This window comes from Mrakia frigida (genome assembly GCF_051309035.1).
Source record: "Mrakia frigida strain ATCC 22029 unplaced genomic scaffold BDY24scaffold_47, whole genome shotgun sequence".
Taxonomy (NCBI): Eukaryota; Fungi; Basidiomycota; class Tremellomycetes; order Cystofilobasidiales; family Mrakiaceae; genus Mrakia; species Mrakia frigida.
In genome coordinates, this window is record NW_027481234.1 from 44354 (window position 1) to 66023 (window position 21670).

Consider the following 21670-nt stretch of genomic DNA (forward strand, 5'->3'; position numbering starts at 1 on the left):
CTCCCCCCCAGCAGCACCTCCTCCGCCAGCAGAAGACTCGTCCCTCCCTCTCTGCTCGTACTTTCTCTTGCCCTTCTCTCCTCCGACCTGAACCTCGGCTCCTCCAGCTGCTCCACCCGACGCTTCCTTCTTCTTCTCCCTCCTCTTGTCGAGCACTCGAGCGAGCTCGACGTTTCGGAGGTAGTCCGACTGTTCCGTCTTGGAGCGAGAGAGCTCTTGTCGAAGTCGAGAGGTGTGGGAAGCTCGTTCGTACGCTGGGAGAGGGCGAAGGGAAGTGGTTGAGAAAGGAGGAGTGAGAGAAAGGTGAGCTCGAGCGCGAAGAGAGACGAGTTGAACGAGAGGTATAGGATGGAGTACGAACCGACTTGCTCTCCCAGCATCTCCCACTTGAAACCTGGAAGGTACTTCATCGTCCAGATGTCGTCTCTCCATCTGAGAAAGCGAGGAGACGGGGAGAAAGGAGTCAGCGCAAGTTGAAGGAGGGAGGAGGTGGGGAGCTCGGAATTCTTCCCTTCCTCCTCCGCTCTCTCTACAGTAGACCTCAAGGAAACAAGATGAAGACGAGACGTACCTCTCTCCCTTAGCTCCTCCGATAGGCTGAGCGTTCAGCATCTCAGCAGCCGACCTCGCCACAGACTTGTTGAGGAACTCGATCCAAGCCTCGGTGTATCGAACAGAATGAGCTGCAACACCAACCTCAAGTTAGTTAACCAGCCCTTAGATCTACAGCTGCTCTCTAGCACGCTCCTCGGCCTGATACGCCCAAGCACAAGAAGCATCGACTCACTCTTCGACTTCGACCCAGGCGCACCTCCCGAGGGACCATCCTTCTGAGCGTAGACCTTGCCTGTCTCGCCCCACCTCCCCATGAGGTGCTTGATCTTCTGAGGAGTCATCCCAGGAGGGATTCGAGAGATGTAGACGATTCCAGGCGAGATGGGCTTCTTCTTGGGTTTCGAGGAAGGGGCAGAGGGTTTGGAAGAGGAGGAGGAGGAGGAGGTGGAAGGGAGAGGTTTTGCTGAGGTTGAAGCCTCGGGTTGAGGAGAAGGGGAGGCCATGGCTTTGGAGCAGGGAAGTGGAGAGGTGGGCAGAGAGGTACTGAGGGAGGCAGGGGGCAGGGGGGAGAGTGACGAGTTGAGGTCGGGTGAGGGTTGGGAGGAAGGGAGGAGGAGAAGGGGAGAAGAAGGGAAAGGTGAGCTCGACGAAATTCGAGCGACCTCCTTTCCCTCTTCTTGACGACGCTGCCACTCGTTTGAACTTTTGAAGGACACCTCAGTCTTCAAACATACAACGAAGAACTCTACAGTCGTAGAGCCGGGCAAAGATCTGGAGTCAAAAAGGTCACGGTTCTCATTCAAGACCGACCTCCTCACACGCGTCGTCGTTGCTTCTTACGACCGGCTCACCTCCTTTCAGATGCTTCGGATCTTCTCATCGGCGCAGACTCGACATCTCGGTAGCTCATAGTTTATGCGAGCGAGGCAGAGGACCTTTTCAAGAAGGGAGAAAGCGACGGCGAAGACGACCGCTTTCTCGTTCCCTCCAGTCCGACTCAGTGATCTTGCAGATGCGAGGACGGGCTTAGCGAAAAGAGCACGCCGAAAAATTGAAGAGAAGAACATGCATAGCCGCGGAGAAAGAGAAATGTTCGGAAGCGACGAAGTGGAGCAAAAGGAAGAACGCGCTCCAAGGCTGAGGGCGGGCTGAAAGTGCGTCGCCTCGAATGCCCTCTTCGCAGACCAGCGTTCCAAGTCTGTGTCTTTGAGGGCAAAGACAGAAGCAAGGAAGAAGAAGAGCAAGTAAGTAACGATCTCAAAACTCCTACGACCGAGCCGAGAAAGTGCAAAGGAGGATGTTGTCGAAAGAAACGGGTGGTTTGGTTTCGAGATTGGGTCAGAAATCAGGCATTACCCTGGGGGTTTTTTCTTCGAGGCCCGGAGGCCGTTCAGATTTAGCATGGAAATTTTGTCATCACTCCAAATCTCGGTTGATGAACGGTGGTGTTGTTGTGTTGGGGTGGGAGGGGGGAGGGGGAGGGGAACGAAGGCGAGAACAAGAACGAAAGGCGGGAAAGAAAGACTCACGAGGTTCTGAACGGACGAGAAGCAGGTTTTCCTCGGCTGACTTGGTTCTGAAAGACTGGAAGCGCTATAGCTGAGATAGAGGATGAAGAGGAAGAGTCACGGGTTGTTCTGTAGCAGAGAAAGAGGGGAGGAAAAGAAGGAAGGAAGAGGTCAGCTTTGAAAGTTTTGGAACGACGACGAGGGAAAGGAAGAGCGGTCGGAGACAGGGAAGCCAAGGAGCTCGACCGAAAAGAGGTGCATGGAAGGGTGGGAAGGGGCAACTCACAGTAGGCTAGGAGCGAAAAGAGACCTGAAGAGGAAGGAACGGAGGAGATGGACGTTGGTCGAAAAAAGGAAGAGGGGGCGAGGGCTGAAACGAGACTTCCGCTCAACGGCGAGCGAGAAAGAGCCGTTACATAAACCGCGTCGCATTCATCTCTATCTTTACTCCCCTCCCCCGTGAACATGCTGCGAGCGCAGAAGAGCTTGACCATACCAGCCTAAGGTTTTTCTTCGAAGAGACAGGCCTCGCCTTTGTTCTTGCCCTCCTTTCTTGCGAGACGCGTCGAGTTCAATTTGCTGCAGGCCGAAGACCTCCGCTCCAGTTGTTTGCCGAGCGTCCCTTTGATGGAGATTGAGATGGCAGCATGTGGACTCATGGATTGTGTTTCGTCTCACCCAGAGAAGCAAACTGTCAGAGAGACGCGACCCAAAGAGACGGGACTAGCGGGTTGTTGTTAATTTAGACCTAGCGAAATGGGGGTCAGCAGCAAGCAGAAGTTAGGGGGATTTGTACGAAGGTTCAAGGCGGAAGAGCTTGGTCGGAGGAATAGTTGGGGGTGAGTTTGAAGGGGAAACGGCGGGACGGAACAAGGAAAACAAGCCGGATTTCCCTCTGTTCGCGTCCCGAAAATCTGCTAGAGACAATCCGACTTCACCTGCGGATCCATAGGAGCACCTCCGAGAATTTTCACTCCTCTCCCAGGCTTTGTTCGAACTCGAACGAGGGCTTTCTCCCCTCCCGTTCTCTGTCGTTTTCCTCGAGGACTTTTTCGCGATGTCGAGATGGTTGACGACAAGGAGCTTGGGGAGGTTTGGAATGAAGAAGCTTCGAGGCTAAAAGGGAGAAAAGAGCACCCAAACTTTGTTTACTCGGAGATCGCACCTGTCTGTCCTCTTCTCGCCTCCAACGACCACTCCTCCCTCCCCTCCTCGTCCTTCGCTTTCTTTGTCGGTGCCCTCCCTTCGTCCCCTTCTCCTTTCTCCTCCTCCTTTCGCTCCGGATCACCTAGATCCTTATTCTTCAAAGTAACGATACCCAAAAGGAGCGAACAGGGATCCCCAAACTCGGACGTAGCGCCCTTCGTTGAACGCCCACCTTCGTTTCTCTCCCTTCGCACCCCTCCCGCTCGACGCCTCCCTACCCCACCGTCTCTCTTCTTCCTGGGATGGAAGGACAAGCTCCCTCCGGCTCGTATGGATCTCAAGCTGGACCTTCTTCGACGTGGGAGGAGAAGCCTCCCGTCGTTCGACATCGAGTGAACAAGGTCGGTTGAGCTTGACTCTTTCCTTTCCGTCTTCTTGGTGGAAGATCTGCCCAAGCGATCCATCCGAAACAGGCGCTGATCTCTTTCTCTCGTTCGAATCCTTCTACAGACTTCTACGGCTGCTTGCGGTCCATGCAAAAGGTCAGTACAACCAAGATTTCACCGAAGAGAAGGAGTAAAAACCGAAGGAACGGAAGCCGTTTGGCTGACCTTCCTTCCTCGCTCTTCCTTTTCTTCCTCTTCTCTCTATCAGAGCTCATCTCGCTTGCGACGACGGAAGACCGTGCAAGAGGTGCTCGTCCCTGAACAAGGAGGATCAGTGTGTCGACGTTCCGGTGAGCTCAACCTGCCGAATTCTCCTTCCTTCTTGAAGCGCCGACGCACCTCCTCCTCCTTCCTCGAGGAAGCCTCCTGTCTGGTCGATCGGGCTCAAACTCCTACTTACCCCTTGAACCTTCTCGCTCTTCTTTTTTTCTACAGCAAAAAAAGAGAGGTCGTCCAAAGCTCTCAGCGAATACAGGAGGTCCATCCTCGACCTCGAGTGCACGCTCTCGCCCCAAACCCACCTCCTCGACCTCGACCTCTCCCTCCTTCTCCTCGACGAACCCTCACAACCTCGGTCGTCCCTCTCCTCACAACTCTCACCAGACTCCTTATCAACGACCACCTCAACCTCCCCTCCCTAACAATCGCTCAGGATACAGCATCTTCCCTTCGGACTTCTCCCTCTCAGCTCCCTCCCCTCCTCCCGAACCTCCCTCGCAACAACGGATCTTGACCGTCTTCAGCACCATGGACTTCACCATGATTCGAAGCTCGGACTCCTCCTCTCCCATCCTTGGACGACCCTCGTCGACGCTCAGGCAGCACTGGCTCGGTACCATCCTTTCAGGAGAGGACGTTCAGGCGCTCGAGCCAGATCGAGTCTGGTTGATGACGGGTCTTTCGTCAGGGATGAGATTGACGACGGCCCAAGAGGCTGTAGTATGGATAGAGCAGTCGTCAGAGTCGATGTTGGAGTCGCCAGTAGCAGGAACGTCGTTTCCTGCGAGAGATGTGTCGGTGAGGAGAGCAGACGGGAGCTGGGAGGACTTCAATTTGAGGATGCACGTCGGTCAAGGAGCTGGACTCGACCTCAGGTGAGCCCTTTTCGCTTCCTTTCGACTCCTTATCGCGATCTCAAGCTGATCATGTCGTCTTTCTCTTCTTCAGGGATCCAAACACTTACTCACGAGCCTACCTGGTCATCTCCCTCCTTGCCATTCGACCCATGTCGCCCTTCTCGGGAAGCTCCGGTAATCCCTCAGCAGCTACAGACTCCCCTCCTCCCTCTCGGTCGCGTCGACCCTCGTCTCCAGGACGTCCGCCTCTCCCCAGTCCTCACATCCCTTCCCACCCATCGACTCCCTCCGATCCTTCCTACTCGGACAACTCCCAAACCCTCCCTCCAATTTCGACCCTCACGTCGTCCATTGGCCGCTTCTCTCCTCCTCGAATCCCCTCGTCACGGCCAGGAACATCCTCCTCCTCAGCTTCGGCGAATCAACTCTTCAGACCCTTCGCCAATCAACCTCCTCCTCCTCCGTTGAGCCAAGGTCCTCGACCCATCACGTCGGACGGTCTCGCTCGACCTTTCTCCTCGCATCGACACCCAGGAGGAGGAATCACCCTCCCTTCTCCCTTCGTCCTCCCCTTCAACCCAAACGAACCACCCATCTCCCCTTACTCTCACAATCAGCACTCCTCCCACCCTTACGCTCGACCTTCAACGGGCTACTCCCAGCAATCGAACGCGTCGACCTCGCAGAGGAAGGATTCCGGAAACCCTTACAGTCGAGGCCTTCAGTCCTACGCCGCGAGAGGCTCGCTCGCAGGAAGCAGCATCTCAGGAGCTAGCTCGTTCGGAGGCGACACCTGGAGGGAGGATGCGAGCCGAGGAAGTCGAGGAAGCGACTTCGGGTGGGGATCTCGACCGGGAACTGGAACGTCGTCCGCCTACGCGTCGGGTTCAGGAGTCGTTGGACCTGCTCCTTCGAAGCCTTTCGGAGGATTCCCCTTGGTGGAAGGTCGGGAAGTAGGAGGAGTGTCGGAGGAGGGTGCTGGAGGAGGAGCAGGTCCCGATCTCCCTCCCATTTCTTCGTTGTTTTCTTACACTCCCCCTCCTCCCGGTCCTCCTGCCCCTCCTCCTCCTCCAACCTCGTAGCATCGCAGTACTAGAGCTCTTTCCTTCTCTCCTCTTCTACATGTCCATCATCGTTTATCTCCCTCTCATATTTGCATCTCAACTCTCAAAACCACGACCTGTTTCATCTCTCCCACATTACTCATTTTCTCGGACTACCCACTTTCGTTTCTTCCTCTTTTGTCGCGCTAGAGTCCAAGTTTGCTTTTGCTTCGCGTTTCCCTATCTGTACATCTCTCTCTCTCTCTCTCTCTCTCTCTCCCGACTCGTCAACTTTGAAGCTAGCCTTTTCAGACCGTCTCTTCGCCTCTCCCTCGCTCCTTTTGACTCTACTTTGTTCACGGTCACCCGCCTTCAACGGATCGAAACGTACGATCGTTTATGCTCTCTCATCCCATCTCATAGCCTATCATGATACGAACTGAAGATTCATCTCTCAACCTGGTCTGCGCGTTCGAGGAAAGGGAATCGCGTCGCCAGCCTTCGCTCGACAAGAAGAAGGAGCATCGAAACAGGAGAAAGGTTGTGGCATAAAGGGTCATTACTAAGTATAGGAGAGGCCGAGGAGAAGAGATAGAGCAAAGCGAGCACAGAGAAAGAAGAGTCAACGAAACGAAACGAAACGAAGCAACTCGAAAGCAAAACAGACGTCGAACCACCCTCCTCACCTCCCTCCTGCCCAATTCCACCCCTTGACCCTGCGCTCCCTGACCTTTAAACCCTTCTCGATCAGCACCTCCGTAACCCAAGCCAGCCTCTCCAACTCTCCCATCTCCGCTACTCCCACCCCAAGCTTCTTCCCCTTCACAACCCTCTTCTCCCAACTCGACTCGCACACGTCACACGCCAGCCTCGCTCGAACTCTCTGGACTTCTCCCGTAGCGGGGTTCTTGGCAGCGAGAGAGAGTTCCTTGAACGTATCCGAGACTGATTCGCCGCAGAAGAAGCAAAAGGGAGAGGAGGGAGGGAGGGAGGAGGGTTTGACCCCGAGCTCGAGGAAGGACGAGGGTTCCAGCTCTTCTTCGGACGAGGAGTCGGCTTCGGGAAGAGGAGGAGGAGGCTGTAGAGGAGGAGCGGGTTGAGTGGAAGTGAGGGGAGGAGGACGGTAGTGGGAAGAAGATGGAGCTGCGTTGCGGGTCGAAGAGGACGACGACGCTGAAGCGACGCGTCGAGAGAAGGAAGGGAGAGGAGGACGAGGTTGATTGAGGGAGTAGTTGGAACCGGATGCAAAGCCACTCGAGGAGGTCGAAGGGAACGAGGAGTGCTGCTGCTGCTGAGGGTAGTGGTGGTGGTGGTTCGAACTCGAAGGGTGGGACGAAGATGCGACGGCGGTGAAGGGAGCCTCGACCCTCCTTCTCTTCGACGATTCAGCCTCGGGTTCCTGAGGACGTTTCCTATCGACGGCGTATCGTTTTGGCGATGAAATCGACGTCGAAGTTTTCGGATGGCTGCTCTCCTCGGCTTCCTCCTCTCCTCCCATCGACTCGTCGTCCTCGAGCTCCTCCGATTCCGAGACGGCTGCCGGTCTCGTCGACTTCTTCCCTTCCTTCCTCTGGAACGCGGCGACCTTCTGGTTGAATCGTGCTCTATGGGTTCCATGGCGTTTTCTCGTCGATTCAGAACTTCGGCGGGGATGCTTGAAGGAGAGCAAAGAAGAAGGCGATCAGGTCAGTTGGAGACGTCTCGAAAGAAAAGAGAGAAAACAACCAACCTGAACAGAGAAAGATCTCCAAACTTGAGCCAACGATCCCTTCCTACGAGCGAGCAATCTGACCAAGTCGTCCTCTTCCTCCTTCGTCCACTCTTTCGCTTTCTCTCTCCCTCTCCGTTTTTCGGATCGGAACGACTTTGGGAGGACTGCGTGTTCAGACGAAGATGAAGATCTGAAGCGAACGCAATAAAACAGGGTCAGTACAGTTATGGGAGGGAATGCGAGGGAAAGGGATCTTGAACTGACCGGGATTGAGAGTCGTCGGAATCCGACGACGCGTCTGAAGTCGAATCCTCGAGCTCAGAGAGATCCGAGGAGTCTACAGCCCTCTCTCCGAGAACAGGCCTTCTCTTGCGAGCAAGAGCTCGATCTTCTGAACCAGGGTTGGTCTGGTTCGCTCGGCGCCCTACAAGACCAAGAAGAGAGGTTGGGGTCAGCGAGTCGACGTGGAGGGAGGGAGAAGGGGGAGTGAAGAAACCAGAAGGAGACCCACAGCAGTCGTAACAGGAGCGGCAGAACCAACACTCGTCTCTCCCCTTGATGCGATGCCAACTTGTAGCCTGATGGACGTCACAGTTAGAGCAGGCTCGACGAGGGCACTGCGACTTGGAAGCCTTGGGAACGGAGGGAGGTGTCGGGGAAGCTCTGGTCGGGTCGGCTCTCGTTTTGCTGCCATGTGAAGAGAAGAAAGCGATCAGAGATTAGTTATCGGTTCGAGCTGTGAGAAAGACCTGGAAACCCACACAAAGGGAACCGGCGCGTCCTCGTTCTCCTTTCCTCCAACCGATTTCTCGTCGAGCTCCTCCTGAACGATCTTCGGATGCTCGTAGACTATGGGTTGACCGTTGGAAGCAGCTTTGAGTTTCGCAACCTTCGCATCGAGGACGTCCTTCCTCTTGAAGTAGTAGCTGTTGTAAGCAGGAACAGTTCGAGAGGGATGCTGCCGAACCAAAGGAAAGGGACCAAGGCCGAGGAAGGTGAGTGAGTTGCTGGGACCTTTCTCGATTGGTCGCAGTTAGACTCACACTGCTCTGGTACTGACGAAAGATCGAGCGTCCTTCGGCGTCCCTCTGAGGATCCGAAGCGAGGAAGCGGATGAATTCCTTCTCCTCCTTGACGATCCAGCTTCCTTTGGCGTGCGAGGCGTACGCCGGCAGTCCAACGAAGGCGTCCTCGTCCTCGTCCTCCTCCCCCTCTGCTTCCTCTGCCTGCTCGGTACCCTGCTCTATCCTTAGAGAGTACTCCTCCTCTTCAAGACCCTTCTCCTCGAAGAAAGAGTCTTTCAACCAGTCGAGAGAGACGACGTGTTGAGGAGGAGCGAGGGAGCGAAGGGAAGCGTTGTCGTTGCAGTTGGAGTCCAAGACGACGTGAGAAGCTTCGGTTGGGGCGGTGGTGATACGAAAGAGGAGGCCAGAAGCTGTTGCTCGTCTCTGTGAAAAGAAATGAAAAGCAGAAGAAGGGGGGAAGACGTCAGAGAACCAAAGAGAGACGAACAGGGAAACGAGCTCGAGCTCAACACGATTGCCCTTCTTTCTCCTCCATCCTTCGTTTGCCACTCACCTCCAAGTTCTTTCGAAGAGATTCAGCTTTGGCGGAGAACTCATCGATGTAGAAGACGAGACTCGGATCCGAGAACGGCCAGATGAACGACGAGGGAGGCAGAGGAGGAGGAGGGACTTTGGATGGGGAGGAGGAAGCTGAAGGAAGAGGAGGAGGAGGAAGGTCGAGTTGGGGAGAACGCTCGTCGGACTGCTTTACGACGGCTTCGAGGGTGGGTGAAGTAGACATGCTGATAGGGAAATGGATGAGGGAAATTCTCAGGAAAGAGCGGAGCAGAATCGCATCCGGGAGGAAGGAAGGAGATGTTGGACGGAGAGAGGGAAGAGGCGACGCTTCGTCTTCCTCCGTGTTTGATCAAGCGAAGTTTGGTACCGAGATTTTACATACGTCCGTTGACGGTGGTAAATAAATAAACCTCAGGGCTCATGAGGCCTGTAGTAAGATTATCTCTTGCTCAATTTCGAACGCCATACCTCCCCAGAAAGCCAGATCAATCAGCCCGAGGATACTCGAGAGTCAACCGATCTGCCGCCGAGATTAACATCCTTTCCAGGGCCTGTCTGGTGCTATCAGGTCGGATCAGCTGTGATGATCATCTCCTTCCAATCCGAGACACTCCAGAAGCAGCAACCATCATCATAATCGGGAAAGGGTCGTTATTCGACGCGTCGAGACTCAGGAGACGAGAGGAGCCCATTAGACTCCTCCGTAGCCCTTCTCGTGCAGTATCTTGACCGGAACGTTAGTTTCTTGGTGCCAAGAGGTGTTCTGATCCAAGCTGGATGGAGAGACGGTCGATTCCGCGTCGAGAGGGAAGAGGATGGAGGGAGGGAGTCGATTCGCGTAACGGACGTCTCGAAAGCTTTCGTTGAATTGTCGAAGAAGAAACAACGTCAGTAGACAAGAGCACGAATTAAAGGAGTCGAAGACGTTTGACCCACCTAGAAGAGAAGTCCAGAGGCTACAAGAAACAGAGAAAGATACGGGGACGCGCCAAACCGATCAGCTCCTCAAACGCATCTATCCCCCGCCTTTGCACCGCGGACTCACATTGATCAGCGACACGTCCTTCGGAATCCGATTTCAAAATAAATAAAAAAAACGACTTCTGTCAGTCTCGAGCTTCCTCTGAACTTCTCAAGGGAAGAACGTCGAGTCGAGCTTACCTTCTGCACCAAATCCAACTTCCTCCCAACTGAGTCAGGCGTCGCGTCCTTCCTTCCCATCTTGGCTTTGACGTACTTGTCGAGGATGGATAGAGAGTACATGGAGAATTGAGGGGTGTTGACTTCGGGAGCAAGAGAACGAAAGCGTTGAGAAACGAGCGAGACGGAAAGTTCAAAGACGAGGAAGAACGAGAGGCTCACCGTACGAGAAAGCTTTGAGAACCGAGTCGTGTGTATCTGGATTCAGCGAAGAACAGAAAAGAGGTCAGATCACAAGAGGAGGGGAGGTGGAGGCTCGAAGAAAGCCAGGAAGCAGTGGATCGAGCGCACCTAGCTTTTCTCTGAGCACGTACAAGATCTTCATCTCTCCTCCCATAGGACCGGTAGTGACAAAGCCTCCGTTCGCACCCAAAGTTCCGTTGAAGTTATCTGTTCCAGGCATGGTGATGGTTGGTGGAGAGCGACCGAGAACGATTGAGGCTGAGTCGAAGGAAAAGAAATGGCTCGCCGAAGTGCCTCCGCTGCTCCTCATTTTGAGTTACTCACTTCTCGTTTCGAGCAACTGACAGTTACATACCTCATAAATACCAAGATCAAACCAAAGGGGCCGACACGGTAAACTTCTCCCTCAGCCACCTCGCTCCTTCTCCCTCCTGCCACTTCAACTCCCCACCAACGAACCCTCCCTCCTCGCTCTCCTCCTCTCCTCCCCAGCCCTCCTTCGTCCCCAGCGCCTCTCCCAAACCCTTCAGCTGGGCCTCGTCCAGTCTGTCGGGAACGAAGAAGAACTTCCTTCGCTCGTTTCCAGTCGCGTCGGGTTTGCCTGGGTTGTGGACGAGAGTCGAGGGAAGGACGCGTTGGGATTGGAGTTTCTCGATGAGGACGAGAGGGAGGTGCAGAGGGTGACGAGATTGAGTGAGGAGTTCCTCGGGGGAAGGAAGGGTAGGTGGGGGTGCTGGGGCGTGGTCGACGGTGATGATTCGAGAGATGATGGAGGGTGAGGGAGGAGGGAGAGGAGCTCGGAGGGCGGTAGTGGGAGCGGAGGGTGTTGAAGGAGGGAGGGTAGTTGTTGGAAGGGAGGAGGGAGAGTGGTTGGTGAGGACGAGTTGGACGATGTCTCTGAGAAGGGTTGAAGAAGAAGGGAAAGGAAGAGAGAGAGGTTTGGTCAGATCGAGCTCGACGCGTTCGTGGCCTCTCAGCTCTCTTCAGTCGGACTCACTTCCACTCAGTCATAGCTCCCATACCTGTGAGTCAGGAAGATAAGAACCATCAGTCAGCTTCGTAGTGTTCGACGACACCTCGAGCAGCCGCTGAGCGGTAAGAAACGCGACCCGACTCACCAACATCACCGCAAGCCAACGCTTTCCCCACAGGTCCAACGACTTTATACCCAATCTCCTGCTCGACCACCCTGATCTGCTTGCTCGTGAGAGGATGTTCCCACATGAAGGTGTTCATGGCTGGGAAGAGGTAGGTCGGCGTGGAAGGGGAGAGGGCTCGAAGGAGGGAGGTCGCGAGGTTGTCGCAGATCCCTCCCGCGATTTTGGCGAGTGTGTTTGCTGAGCAAGGAGCGATGAGGACGACATCGGCCCAACGTCGAAGCTGTATGGTTCAGAAAGGGATTGGCGAGGACAAACGGATGAGAAAATGAAAGAGGGAAGCGAAGAGAATGTGAGCTCGAAGAGAAGGAGGGAGGATTAGGAGAAGGAAGGGTTGAACGAACCTCGATGTGAAGAATTGGGTCTCCAACCTTGCTCCAGTTCTGACAAGACAGATAACAGGGCAAGCCGAAGCAAGTGAGCTTCGGAGATGATAGAAGGAAGAGGAGAGAACGGCCGAGCTCACCTCCCATTCATCTCGATCTCGCCAGACTTTGACCTTTCCTCCTGAAGCTCGTGTCACCTCCTCAGCGTCGTAGAACGTCAAGGAAGCCTCGGTAGCGATGACCTGGATTGAGATCCTAGAGGTCTGTAGAAATCGAGATCAAAGTCGTGAGCTTTCGCTGATCAAAAGAGAGAAGGAAGGAGGGGAGGAGGGCTGACCTTTGCGAGCTCCTCGACAATGAGAGGCAACTTGATGGACGCTACACTCCCCGTCGTGATGATCAAAACATGGGTGTTTCCCTCGATCCTAGGGGTTGAAGCCTCGAACTGTTGAGCCATTGAAGAGATCGTTTGAGAAAAATGAAAGATGACGGATGGTGGAAACGAAAGAAGTCCGGAGTCCTCGAAAGACTTCAAAATTCGCTGACCATTCGAGCTCTCCCTTTCTCCTCCCAACCACCACCACCCCTCCCCTTTCCAACCCCCTCCCTTTCTTCTTTCAAGATGGCTACCATCGACATGGACGCGCCTCCTCCGGCTGCGATCAACCTCAACTCAGGAGGACCCTCAGTCGTCTCAGCAGCAGAGCTCGAAGCAGGGGATAGGTTTACGTGCCTTAATTGCCAAGTCGCTTTCTATACACCCACCGAACAACGAGATCACATGACCTCGGACTGGCATAGGTATAACATGAAAGTAAGTAAGCTCTCGCGAAAATTTGGGGTCGATAGCTTTCTAGGGAGACGAGGAATCAGCTCGCAAAGGTCAGACGAAGCTGACTCCCCTTCCCTCTCTTTCCTTTCCTCTTCTCCCCTTCTTCAGAGACGAGTCGCTACTCTTCCTCCTGTCACCGCCGCTCTCTTCAACAGGAAGGTCATCGAGCGAAGGAACGAGAACGCCGTTACCGCTACTAAGCACGGAGAGACTTGTAACCTTTGCGCGTGAGTCGACCTCATCCTCCACCTCTTCCTCCCCTTGACCTTCTTTCTCGCTTCCGATCGCTGACTCGACTCTTCTTTCTGCTCTGATATCCTTTTCACCTTCGGTTCCGCCGCTCAGCAAATCCTTCGCCTCTCAGGGAGCCTACCGAACCCACGTCGAGTCCAAGAAACATCGAGACGTCGAACTCAAGGAAGCCACTCGACTCCTTCGAGGAGGTCTCCTCGCGTCGGAAGTCGAGAAGGACGAAGTCCCCTCCTACGATCCTACCACTCCTCGACCCGCTCCTCCTCCTACCGCTTCCACTTCCACTCCCGGAGCCGGTCCTTCCAACTCTTCCTCCACCGCTACTCCCGCTCCTTTCGTTCAGCCCACCACCACCTCCCTTGTCCCCTCGTTCGACTCCTACGCTCCCAACCAACCCGTCCCTGGAGCTCCCACTCTCACCATCGAGGCCGACGCTACCGAGGAGGAGATCACCCAGTCGATCGACGCCAAAATCGCCTTCGCTCGAACGAGGCTCACGCCGACGTCGTGTCTCTTCTGCTCGCACGCTGGAGAGACCCAGGAGGACACCCTCGAACACATGGCTCTCGCTCATGGATTCTTCGTTCCGGATCAGGAGTACCTCATCGACGTCCCAGGACTCATCCTCTACCTGAGTGAGAAGGTCGCCATCGGAAACGTGTGTCTCTACTGCAACGGGAAGGGAAAGGAGTACAAGAGCATGGACGCTGTGAGGAAGCACATGATCGACAAGAGTCACTGCAAGGTTAGTACCGTCTCTATACCTCATTTCTACCTCATGAGAGGGTTTGGAGTTGGTGTTGGAACTCGAAGGACGAAGCTGACTCGATTTCGTTCGACGCGTCTTCCTCTCGTTTTCCTCCAGCTCGCCTACGACACCGAGTCCGCTCGAATGGAACTCTCCGAGTACTACGACTTCCGATCCTCCTACCCCGACTCGGCCAAACGTCGTCACCGTCGACGAAGAGCCGTCAAGACCATCGCTCCTATCGACGAGGAATGGGAGGACGAGGACATGGACGCCGAGAACGAGAACGGCGACGACGAGGAACCCGAGGTCGTTATGCAGGAGGGATCCGACAATGACGAGGACGACGACGGCTCCGACTCGGACGGAGAATCTTCCTACTCTTCGTCCTCCTCCCTCTCGGACTCGGATCAGATCCGATACGATCCTCAGGCTCTCGAACTCGTCCTTCCCTCCGGTCGTCGAATCGGTCACCGATCGCTCCAGAGGTACTACAACCAGCGACCTTCCCAACCCAGGGAGGCTCCTGAGCCTGGACCTAGGAGGAACATCACCGATAAGACGGATCAGGGTCTGATTTCGAGGAGAGGAGGGTTCGGAAACAACGGAGAGGGAGGAGAGGTGATCAAGGCTAGGAACAAGGGAGAGGCGAGGAACGCGACGAAGAACCCGTATAGGGCGATGCAGCAGAGGGAGCACTTCAAGATGAAGACTGGTTTCATGTGCGTATCGCTTTCGTTGGACTTGGGTGGTGGAAGGAAGGAGAGGGTTGAGAGCTGACCATCGTTTTTCCGTTCGACTTTCGTTTCTCCTCAGTCACAACTCCCAGAAGCATTGGCGAGATCATCTTCGTTTGTTCCACCCTCCCTCTACCCTTCATCCCTCTCGAACATGTACTGACGACCCCTCTTTTCCGTTCTTTTCGCTCCTACAGTCCAGTAGATGGAGAACGCTCACCTCGGTCGCTCGGTTTCTTTCTTTCTCTCTCTTCGTACCCCTCTCGTTTCATGATCTTTCACTCTCACTTCTTACCCAACCACCTCCTTTCGTGTGTTCTTTGCTTGATCTTTTACTACCTCCTGCCCTTCGTTTATGCTTGCGTTTCTTACCATCGATTTGATCGCTTTCTCTTCTTTCCTCAAATGGACGCGTCCTTCTTTCGCAAGGACAGTACGCGTAGACCAGCAGTTCGATACTGTACGTCGAAGTAGAAAAGAGAAAATTAAACTATGGAAAGAAGATGCAACACCCAGATCCGACGCCGTTCCCTCTCCCAACCTCCTTGGACGCGTCTCCCTCTCCCTCCCTCCCTCTCAGTTTCGAACGGCCCACCTCCTCACTACACCTCTCACCCATAAACCCTAAACTCCCTCTCCTGCATCCCCTTCTTCACCAACTCCCCCGTCACCCAAGCCAACCTTTCCAACTCTCCCATCTCCTTCACTCCCTCCGCCAACCTCTTCCCGTGAACGACCCTCGTCGTGTAGACCTTCTCGCACGTCCAGCAGGCGAGCCTCCCGGGAACTCTGACGATCTCCCTGTCGTCGTCGAGGCTCTTGGCGGCTAGAGCGAGGGTAGCGAAGGTGGGTTGCGGCTGTTGGTTCGAGCCGCAGAAGTAGCACCAGTTCGAGGAGGGAGAGGAGGTGGAAGGTCGAGCTCCGAGGGTGAGGAAGGAAGGAGGTTCGAGGTTTTGGATCTCGGGGGAAGGGAGCCGAGAAAATAGGGTAGGGATTGGAGGAGGAGGAGGAGGGACTGATTCCGGAGCTGGCGAGGGAGACGCGGAGGTTAAAGGGGAGGTGGAGCGACGAGGTTGATCTTGAGTGGATTGACGAAGAGAGTCCGGGAGGGAAGAACGGGAGGGATGATGAGGAGGTTTCGAGGTAGATGTGAAGGCTCGAGAGGAGGAAGGAAGGGAGGGACGATGGGATCGAGGGTGGTGATCCAAAGTGACCCTCGACGAGGACGCGACGGCGTTTCGACGAGGCGGTGAATCGATCCTCCTCCGCTTCGACGGTTCTTGTTGATTTCGCCGAGAACTCTCCCTCCGACTAGCGAGTCTTGACGACGGAGCGGCAGGAACGGAGCTCTGAGAGGGCGAGCTCGCATCGTCCTCCTCTTCCTCCTCCTCAACGTCATCCTCCTCCTCCTGATCCCTCTCTTCTCTCCGCCTGAGTTTTTTGTGTCGACCTCGGATTGCAGTAGGAGTACGAGTGGGGTGCTTCGTCAAGGAAAGGGGGGGTGGGGACGGGAGATCAAACATGAAGGTCGGCCCTCCGTTCGTGAGAAATAGACGCGACCAACTTGAGCGAAGAAAAGGGACGAACCATTTTCGAGAAGGCTCGGAAGACGGAAGCCTGAGTTCCCTTCCGACAGGCTAGCATCGATAAGAGCTCGTTGTCCTCCTTCACAGTCCAGCCGGGTCGACCTGGTCGAACGAGGGCGCCTTTGCTGATCGAAATTCCTTCCTTCCTTCTCAAAGCGATGACATCCCGATCCAGCTGCGTTATGTACTTGTAGTAGTGTGTTTTTAATGCGAGGACAGCTCGATGGGGGTACTGCAGGAGGAAGAAAGATGAGAATTGCCGTGTGCGTTACTAGGAGGAGATCAACAGAAGAGAAGCTGCTCACCTTAGCGGAAAACGCTACCCAGACATCAGTCTTGGTTCCTTTCCGATATGCGAGCATTCGGACTAGATCTTTGTTCTCCTGTTGAGAGTACACCTGTCCAGAACACGCTTCGGACGACGGGGCGTGAACGGACGCGTTCAACGAGGAAGAGATAGCGACCCTGCGATGCCTTGAGAGTGAAAACACTCGAGGTCAGGGAGCTGAAGCATCGGAGAGGTAGAGATGACATTTTGAATCGACCGAGAACTCACCTCAGTGACCGAGAGCTGTTGTCGTTCTCTTCGTCCTCCTCCTCCTCCTCGTCCTCCTGATCGAGCTCGTCCTCCTCGACTTCCTCGACCTCCAATCCAGCCTCGAGTCTCTCCCTCTCTGGCACGATCTTTCCAAGAGTCCTATCCGTAAGCCACTGGATCGATACGACGTGCTGAGGGAGAGGGAGCGACCGGAGAGGGAGGTTGTCGTCGCAGTCGGGATCGAAGACGATGTGAGTAGCTCGTTCGATGAGGTTGGTGGAAGGGAAGGAAGAGCCTTTAGACAAGGTGTGAGCCTGGAACGATCGAAGAAAAGAAGGCAACATGATAGGCATCAGCGCTGAGGGAGGGGAGCAACAACGGACGCGAGGGGAGGAAGGCAAGAGTTGAGCTCGACCTCCTTCCCTTCACTCCTTTCAAACACTCTCACTCACCTCCAACTCGATCTTGAAGGCTCCAGTCTTCTCTGAGAAGGGATCAAAGTAGAAGAGAAGACTTGGATCCGAACAGGGCCAGACCGAGGAAGCGGGAGCAGGGAGGGCGATGGAGGAGGAGGAGGAGGGCTGAAGAAAGGGCTGAACTCGACGCTTTGCCGAGCGTGCGAATGGGTTGGACGAGGAGGCCATGGCGAGATGGAGGGAGGGTCGAGGTCGTGTTTCGCTCCCAGCTTCAATACGTGGAAGCGGGAGGGGAAGCAGGTGGTGGTTGGTGGGAGGGAGGAAAGAAAGAAGGAGAGGTGCGAGCTCAGCTCGATGAGAAACGAAGTCGCTCGGTCTCGCCTCTTGTCCCCCTTCCTCAAGCCTAGAAGATATATTCTCGGAAACTTCAAACACGTTTCTATTCCTCGTTACTCGAGGAAGCGAAAGAAATACAAAATCCGCACCAATAACGACTCTTCGAATTCGCACCCCCGAAACTCGTCGAAGCTCACCTTCTCCTCCCTTCCTCCCAACTCCCATCTCCCACCACCCCAAACACTCAAATCTTCACCGATGGTTCTACCACACGCTCTCCTACAGCCTCCTATCTTCCCTCTTCCCTTCCTCGCACCCTTCTTCCCTCCTACTGGTCCCCTAGCCTGGTCGATCCGCTTCGCTCGCCTCTTGTACACCTTCCTCTTCTCCTTCCCTCTCCTCTTCCTCTCCTCCCTTACCACCTCCTTCTTCGACTTCTCCCTCTTACCAACCTTCCCAGGACGAGACTCACGAACGAGCGCCTTCGTTCCCTTCATCGCTTCGTTGATCTGGTGTGCGACCTGGGGATTCCTCGACCCTCCGTCCGAGCTCCCTCATGGATCGGACGAGGTTGGGAATAAAGCGAGAGAAGAAGGTCCCAGATTGAGCTTGTGGTTGTTTGGAAAGAAGGGAGTCAAGGTCAAGGGCGTGGAGATCCAAGAAGCTGAGGAGGAGTGGTGCAGAGGCGTCGTGAAGGACGGGTTCGGAGGGAAGGTCAGGAGGAGGAGGGTCGGAGGGAGTTGGGTTTGGAGGGAAAATGATGGCAGAGAAATAGAGGGAGATGGGAAAGCGAAAGAGGGAGAGAAGGTGGTTATGTACTGTGTGGGAGGTGAGTCGTAGAACTTTTTGTTGGTTTTCAAAGGGGAAGAAGTTCCCAAAAAGCGTTGAGCCTCAGCTCACCCTCTCCTTCCCTTTCTTCGTTCCTTTACTATCTCCTTCCCTTTCTTCGTTCCTTTCCTCGTCCAGGTGGATACGTATCTGGCGACGCTTTACTGGGACCCTTCATCTTCAACCTCCTCCACTCGTCGCTCAAGAACCATCGATTCTTCGCTCTCTCCTATCGACTCGCTCAGCACCCGTCGACTGCTTTCCCTGCCTGTCTTCAGGACGTCCTCGCCAGTTGGATCTACCTCACGAAAGAGAAAGGGTTCAGGCCGGAAAACGTGATCCTAGCGGGAGACTCGGCGGGCGGGGGAGCAATCTGGAGTTTGGTTTCGTATTTGGGAGTGTTGAGCGAGGAGGAAGGAGGGGGATTGGGAATGCCTGGAAAGGTTGCTTTGTTTTCGGTGAGTTTGACGTGATCTCGTCTGCAGACGCGGCTGCTCCTTCTGACAGAGCAGCAGCGGGCTCAGAGCTGGACTTCCATCGCGTCTCACCTCGTTTGAACTCATCGCTGACCGACGCGTCCTTCTTGTCCTCTCCCTCTTCTTTTCCTCGCAGCCCTGGTCCGATCTCACCCTCTCGCATCCATCCATAATCTCCAACGCTCCCTTCGACATCCTCAATCGAGGACAATGCGTCACAGCCGCTGCTTTCTACACTCGAAACCTCGACTCCCCAGCTCCCTCTCCTCCCTCTTCCGCTCGAAAATCAACCGAAGACATCACCAACGCAGCTCAACTCCTCGAACGAGAGTCTTTCGACAGGTTCGGAGCAGCCCATCCGATCTTTTCACCTTCGGCTCTTGCTCATCATCAGCACGTTCACGTTCAGGCTCGGGAGGAGGAACTCGTCGACGCGTCGAAGAAGATCGAAATCGGAAGCGCTGCTACTCCTCACGACCATCCTACTTTACATCCCGATCCGTCTCCGTCCTCGACCTCGTCCCCTGCTACATCGTCACCCTCGGAATACCACTCCATCATCTCCAACCTCTCCTCAGGCAAATCGTCCTCCCACTATCTCTCTCCCTCTTCCACTCCCTCCTCCTCCGGCTCCTCCACCCCTTCCCCATCCCTCAGGAAACACTCTCCTACCCACCCGACTTCCTCTAAACCCAAACCAACCTCCCACATCCTCTCCCTCCTCCTCGCTTCCATCGCCAAATCACACACGCGCTTCTTCGTTCATTCCGGATCCGCCGAACTCTTCGCCTCGGAAATCGACCTCCTCGTTGCGTCCCTTCGAGCAGCCAACATCCCCGTATGGAGCATTGTAGAGGAAGGGCTCTGCCATGGAGGGGCACAGTCCTTTCCCATGGCCAAGGATGGGAAAGGGGAAGGGTGGAGTGGGAAGGCGGCGAGGAAGGCTGGGAGGGCGTTTGGGTGTTTTACGGAGGGTGGCGGAGGTAGAGACGGAGGAGGAGAGGGGTGGGTTTGGGGTGATTAGATTTTTGATAGAAGAGCTGCTCAGAGTCGTTTTGAAGGGGTTGGCAAAGCACAGGGAGAGAGAGAGAAAAAAGTCGCACGCGTCGGATCGAATCGTCCCACACGCACCTTGCGTCCTCGCTTTCTCATTCTTCGCATATTGAGCTCAACTCGGATTTCAAAGTCAAACTGGAAGACGAGGCCTTTTCTTCAAGCGAGAACAGATTGCCTAGAGGACCGAGGAGGTTCCCTGACGACGTCTGACGGTGACGGTTACATCGAATTTGGTTGAAGAGCTCACATTTCGAGCCCTTCCTTCCTCCTCCCACGAACCACCACCATCGAACCCTCTGTCAGTTCTCTTTCTTTCCTCGACCATAACGATGTCTCTCCAAGCTTTCTTCGGAAACCTGACGATAGTCAACCCTTTCGCTTCCTCTGTTCCAGCAGCCCACTCAATCTCGTGCGTTGTCATCTCGGCTTCCCTCTTTCCCTTCCCGTTTCGACGAAACGCTGACCTCCTTTCGCTTCGTCGATACAGAACCATGTCCGAATCTCACTCTCACTCTCACCCTCACCCTCACTCTGCCACTCCCGTCGACGAGGAGCTCTTTTGGGAGAAAATAGCTCCTCGGTACGACACCATGCCCGTCGCGTTCGTCCCATCTCTCCCTCCCTTCTCTCCTTCACTCTCTCGCTGACCGAACAACCTCTGACTCACGCCCTCTCGCCCACAGTCAAGCAGGAGCCAAGATCTCTTCGAATGCTATCTTGCAAGCCATCAAAGATGCTGGAATCTCGGAGGAAACGACCAGGACGTGGGATGTTCTCGAGGTCGGTGGAGGTGCGTCGTCGCGTTTCGTCCCTTCCTCTTCTTTCTCCCAACGCTAACCTGTATCGCTCTATTCTCCGCTTTCACAGGTGGAGGTGGCATCCTCTCTTACATCCTCCCGTCCTTCTCTACCGTTCACGTCACCGATACCTCCCAAGCCATGCTCAAACAGATCGGTCTCAAGCTCAGTCTCGACACCTTCCCCAACCCTTCCCAAGTCACCTACTCCCTCTTCTCCGTCGGTCCCAACGCCTACGACGATTTCGCTCAGGGAGGTGCTCTTTCACCTACGATCGAAGACCCAAAGAGGACGGTCGAGAAACGAGCGGAGGGAAGGAGGAAGTTCGATCTGATCTATGGGACCATGATGCTTCACCATGTCGAGGACTTGGAAGGTTTCTTGGAGGGGTGTAAGAGCTTGCTCAAGGACGGAGGGATGTTGGTGTTCACGGATATGGCGAAGGAGGGGAGAGAGGCCGGAGAGGTGAGCGTCGCGTCTTTTTCTCCTCCTTCCTTTGATAATTTCTCCGATGTAACGACACACTTCGGACTGACGCACTTCTTCTCTTTTCTTCCTCTTCTTCTCCCTTCCATCACTCAACTCCCAACCGCTTCCTCCTGCCCTCTCCTCCTTTTTCTCTCAGCACTCGCACTCCCACTCCCACTCCCACTCTCACGCTCACGCTCACGCTCACGGCCACGACCACCACTCGCACGATCACCAGCACTCCCACCACCCGCAAGACTCCGAGGATATAACTCCACTCATGAAGGAGTCAGCCGTCTCTCGACCAGCCAACCAGCACAAACCCGGGTTCGAAATAGCCCAACTCACCTTTCAGCTTCTCGCTGCTGGTTTCGTCGAGCCCAACCTCGCAGCGAAAGGGACGATCCCTATGCCTAAGGATTTGGAGACCGGGGAGTGCGGGGAGTGCGGGGAAGAGTGCCCTTTGCTTGTTGTCGTAGCTAGGAAGAAGCTTGATTGAGTTGGAGTTGGAGACGCGTCGATGCTCTTTCGTTTCTTAGTCTACCTCTCTCGCTTTTTCCCTTCCTCGTTCGAATCGTCTTTTACTCTCGGTTAGGAATAGGTGTCTATCGATGAAGCTCTGGATCTCTGATCCTGGTTTCGAGAGAGTTTTCCGTCGGCCGCGGA

General features: G+C 55.0%; 9 protein-coding genes across 9 annotated transcripts; 4 read left to right on the plus strand and 5 right to left on the minus strand.

Annotated features, from left to right (window-relative positions):
* Positions 1-120: 120 nt before the first annotated feature.
* ESF2 (RNA-binding ATPase activator ESF2) lies at positions 121-929 on the minus strand (the record flags this gene model as incomplete). The annotated part of the gene is made up of 4 exons (XM_076637079.1): positions 121-254; positions 362-432; positions 572-683; positions 788-929. Coding segments are annotated over 4 exons (459 nt in total), but the record flags the coding sequence as incomplete, so codon positions are not given.
* A 2298-nt stretch (positions 930-3227) lies between these two features.
* Positions 3228-6219, plus strand: BDY24DRAFT_403690 (Zn(II)2Cys6 transcription factor domain-containing protein). Its single transcript, XM_076642406.1, has 5 exons — positions 3228-3610; positions 3720-3751; positions 3864-3945; positions 4091-4749; positions 4823-6219. The coding sequence occupies exons 1-5, from the start codon at positions 3512-3514 to the stop codon at positions 5811-5813; spliced, it is 1863 nt and encodes a 620-aa protein (XP_076492453.1). The 5' UTR covers positions 3228-3511; the 3' UTR covers positions 5814-6219.
* Positions 6220-6947: 728 nt separating this feature from the next.
* Positions 6948-9465, minus strand: BDY24DRAFT_403693 (uncharacterized protein; the record flags this gene model as incomplete). The annotated part of the gene is made up of 7 exons (XM_076642407.1): positions 9064-9465; positions 8529-8933; positions 8247-8443; positions 7997-8172; positions 7750-7909; positions 7504-7675; positions 6948-7428 (listed from the first exon to the last, which is right to left on the minus strand). Coding segments are annotated over exons 1-7 (1819 nt in total), but the record flags the coding sequence as incomplete, so codon positions are not given.
* A 249-nt stretch (positions 9466-9714) lies between these two features.
* On the minus strand, positions 9715-10844 carry BDY24DRAFT_403696 (uncharacterized protein). Its single transcript, XM_076642408.1, has 6 exons — positions 10560-10844; positions 10431-10466; positions 10230-10351; positions 10114-10131; positions 10005-10024; positions 9715-9925 (listed from the first exon to the last, which is right to left on the minus strand). The coding sequence occupies exons 1-6, from the start codon at positions 10759-10761 to the stop codon at positions 9760-9762; spliced, it is 564 nt and encodes a 187-aa protein (XP_076492455.1). The 5' UTR covers positions 10762-10844; the 3' UTR covers positions 9715-9759.
* Positions 10845-11444: 600 nt separating this feature from the next.
* On the minus strand, positions 11445-12391 carry BDY24DRAFT_345435 (flavoprotein; the record flags this gene model as incomplete). Its single annotated transcript, XM_076637598.1, has 5 exons — positions 11445-11473; positions 11570-11831; positions 11953-11991; positions 12075-12197; positions 12272-12391. The coding sequence occupies 5 exons, from the start codon at positions 12389-12391 to the stop codon at positions 11445-11447; spliced, it is 573 nt and encodes a 190-aa protein (XP_076492456.1).
* A 120-nt stretch (positions 12392-12511) lies between these two features.
* BDY24DRAFT_403698 (C2H2-type zinc finger protein) lies at positions 12512-14909 on the plus strand. Its single transcript, XM_076642409.1, has 6 exons — positions 12512-12748; positions 12875-12993; positions 13112-13763; positions 13884-14488; positions 14583-14617; positions 14701-14909. The coding sequence occupies exons 1-6, from the start codon at positions 12557-12559 to the stop codon at positions 14706-14708; spliced, it is 1611 nt and encodes a 536-aa protein (XP_076492457.1). The 5' UTR covers positions 12512-12556; the 3' UTR covers positions 14709-14909.
* Positions 14910-15107: 198 nt separating this feature from the next.
* BDY24DRAFT_403701 (uncharacterized protein) lies at positions 15108-17427 on the minus strand. Its single transcript, XM_076642410.1, has 5 exons — positions 17080-17427; positions 16646-16941; positions 16395-16554; positions 16091-16321; positions 15108-15984 (listed from the first exon to the last, which is right to left on the minus strand). The coding sequence occupies exons 1-5, from the start codon at positions 17269-17271 to the stop codon at positions 15115-15117; spliced, it is 1749 nt and encodes a 582-aa protein (XP_076492458.1). The 5' UTR covers positions 17272-17427; the 3' UTR covers positions 15108-15114.
* An 11-nt stretch (positions 17428-17438) lies between these two features.
* SAY1 (steryl deacetylase) lies at positions 17439-19770 on the plus strand. Its single transcript, XM_076636570.1, has 3 exons — positions 17439-18208; positions 18346-18665; positions 18820-19770. Exons 1-3 carry the CDS (start codon positions 17638-17640, stop codon positions 19705-19707), a joined length of 1779 nt encoding a protein of 592 aa, XP_076492459.1. The 5' UTR covers positions 17439-17637; the 3' UTR covers positions 19708-19770.
* Positions 19771-20020: 250 nt separating this feature from the next.
* On the plus strand, positions 20021-21641 carry BDY24DRAFT_403705 (S-adenosyl-L-methionine-dependent methyltransferase). Its single transcript, XM_076642411.1, has 5 exons — positions 20021-20148; positions 20227-20340; positions 20423-20529; positions 20607-21001; positions 21162-21641. Exons 1-5 carry the CDS (start codon positions 20069-20071, stop codon positions 21501-21503), a joined length of 1038 nt encoding a protein of 345 aa, XP_076492460.1. The 5' UTR covers positions 20021-20068; the 3' UTR covers positions 21504-21641.
* Positions 21642-21670: the final 29 nt, after the last annotated feature.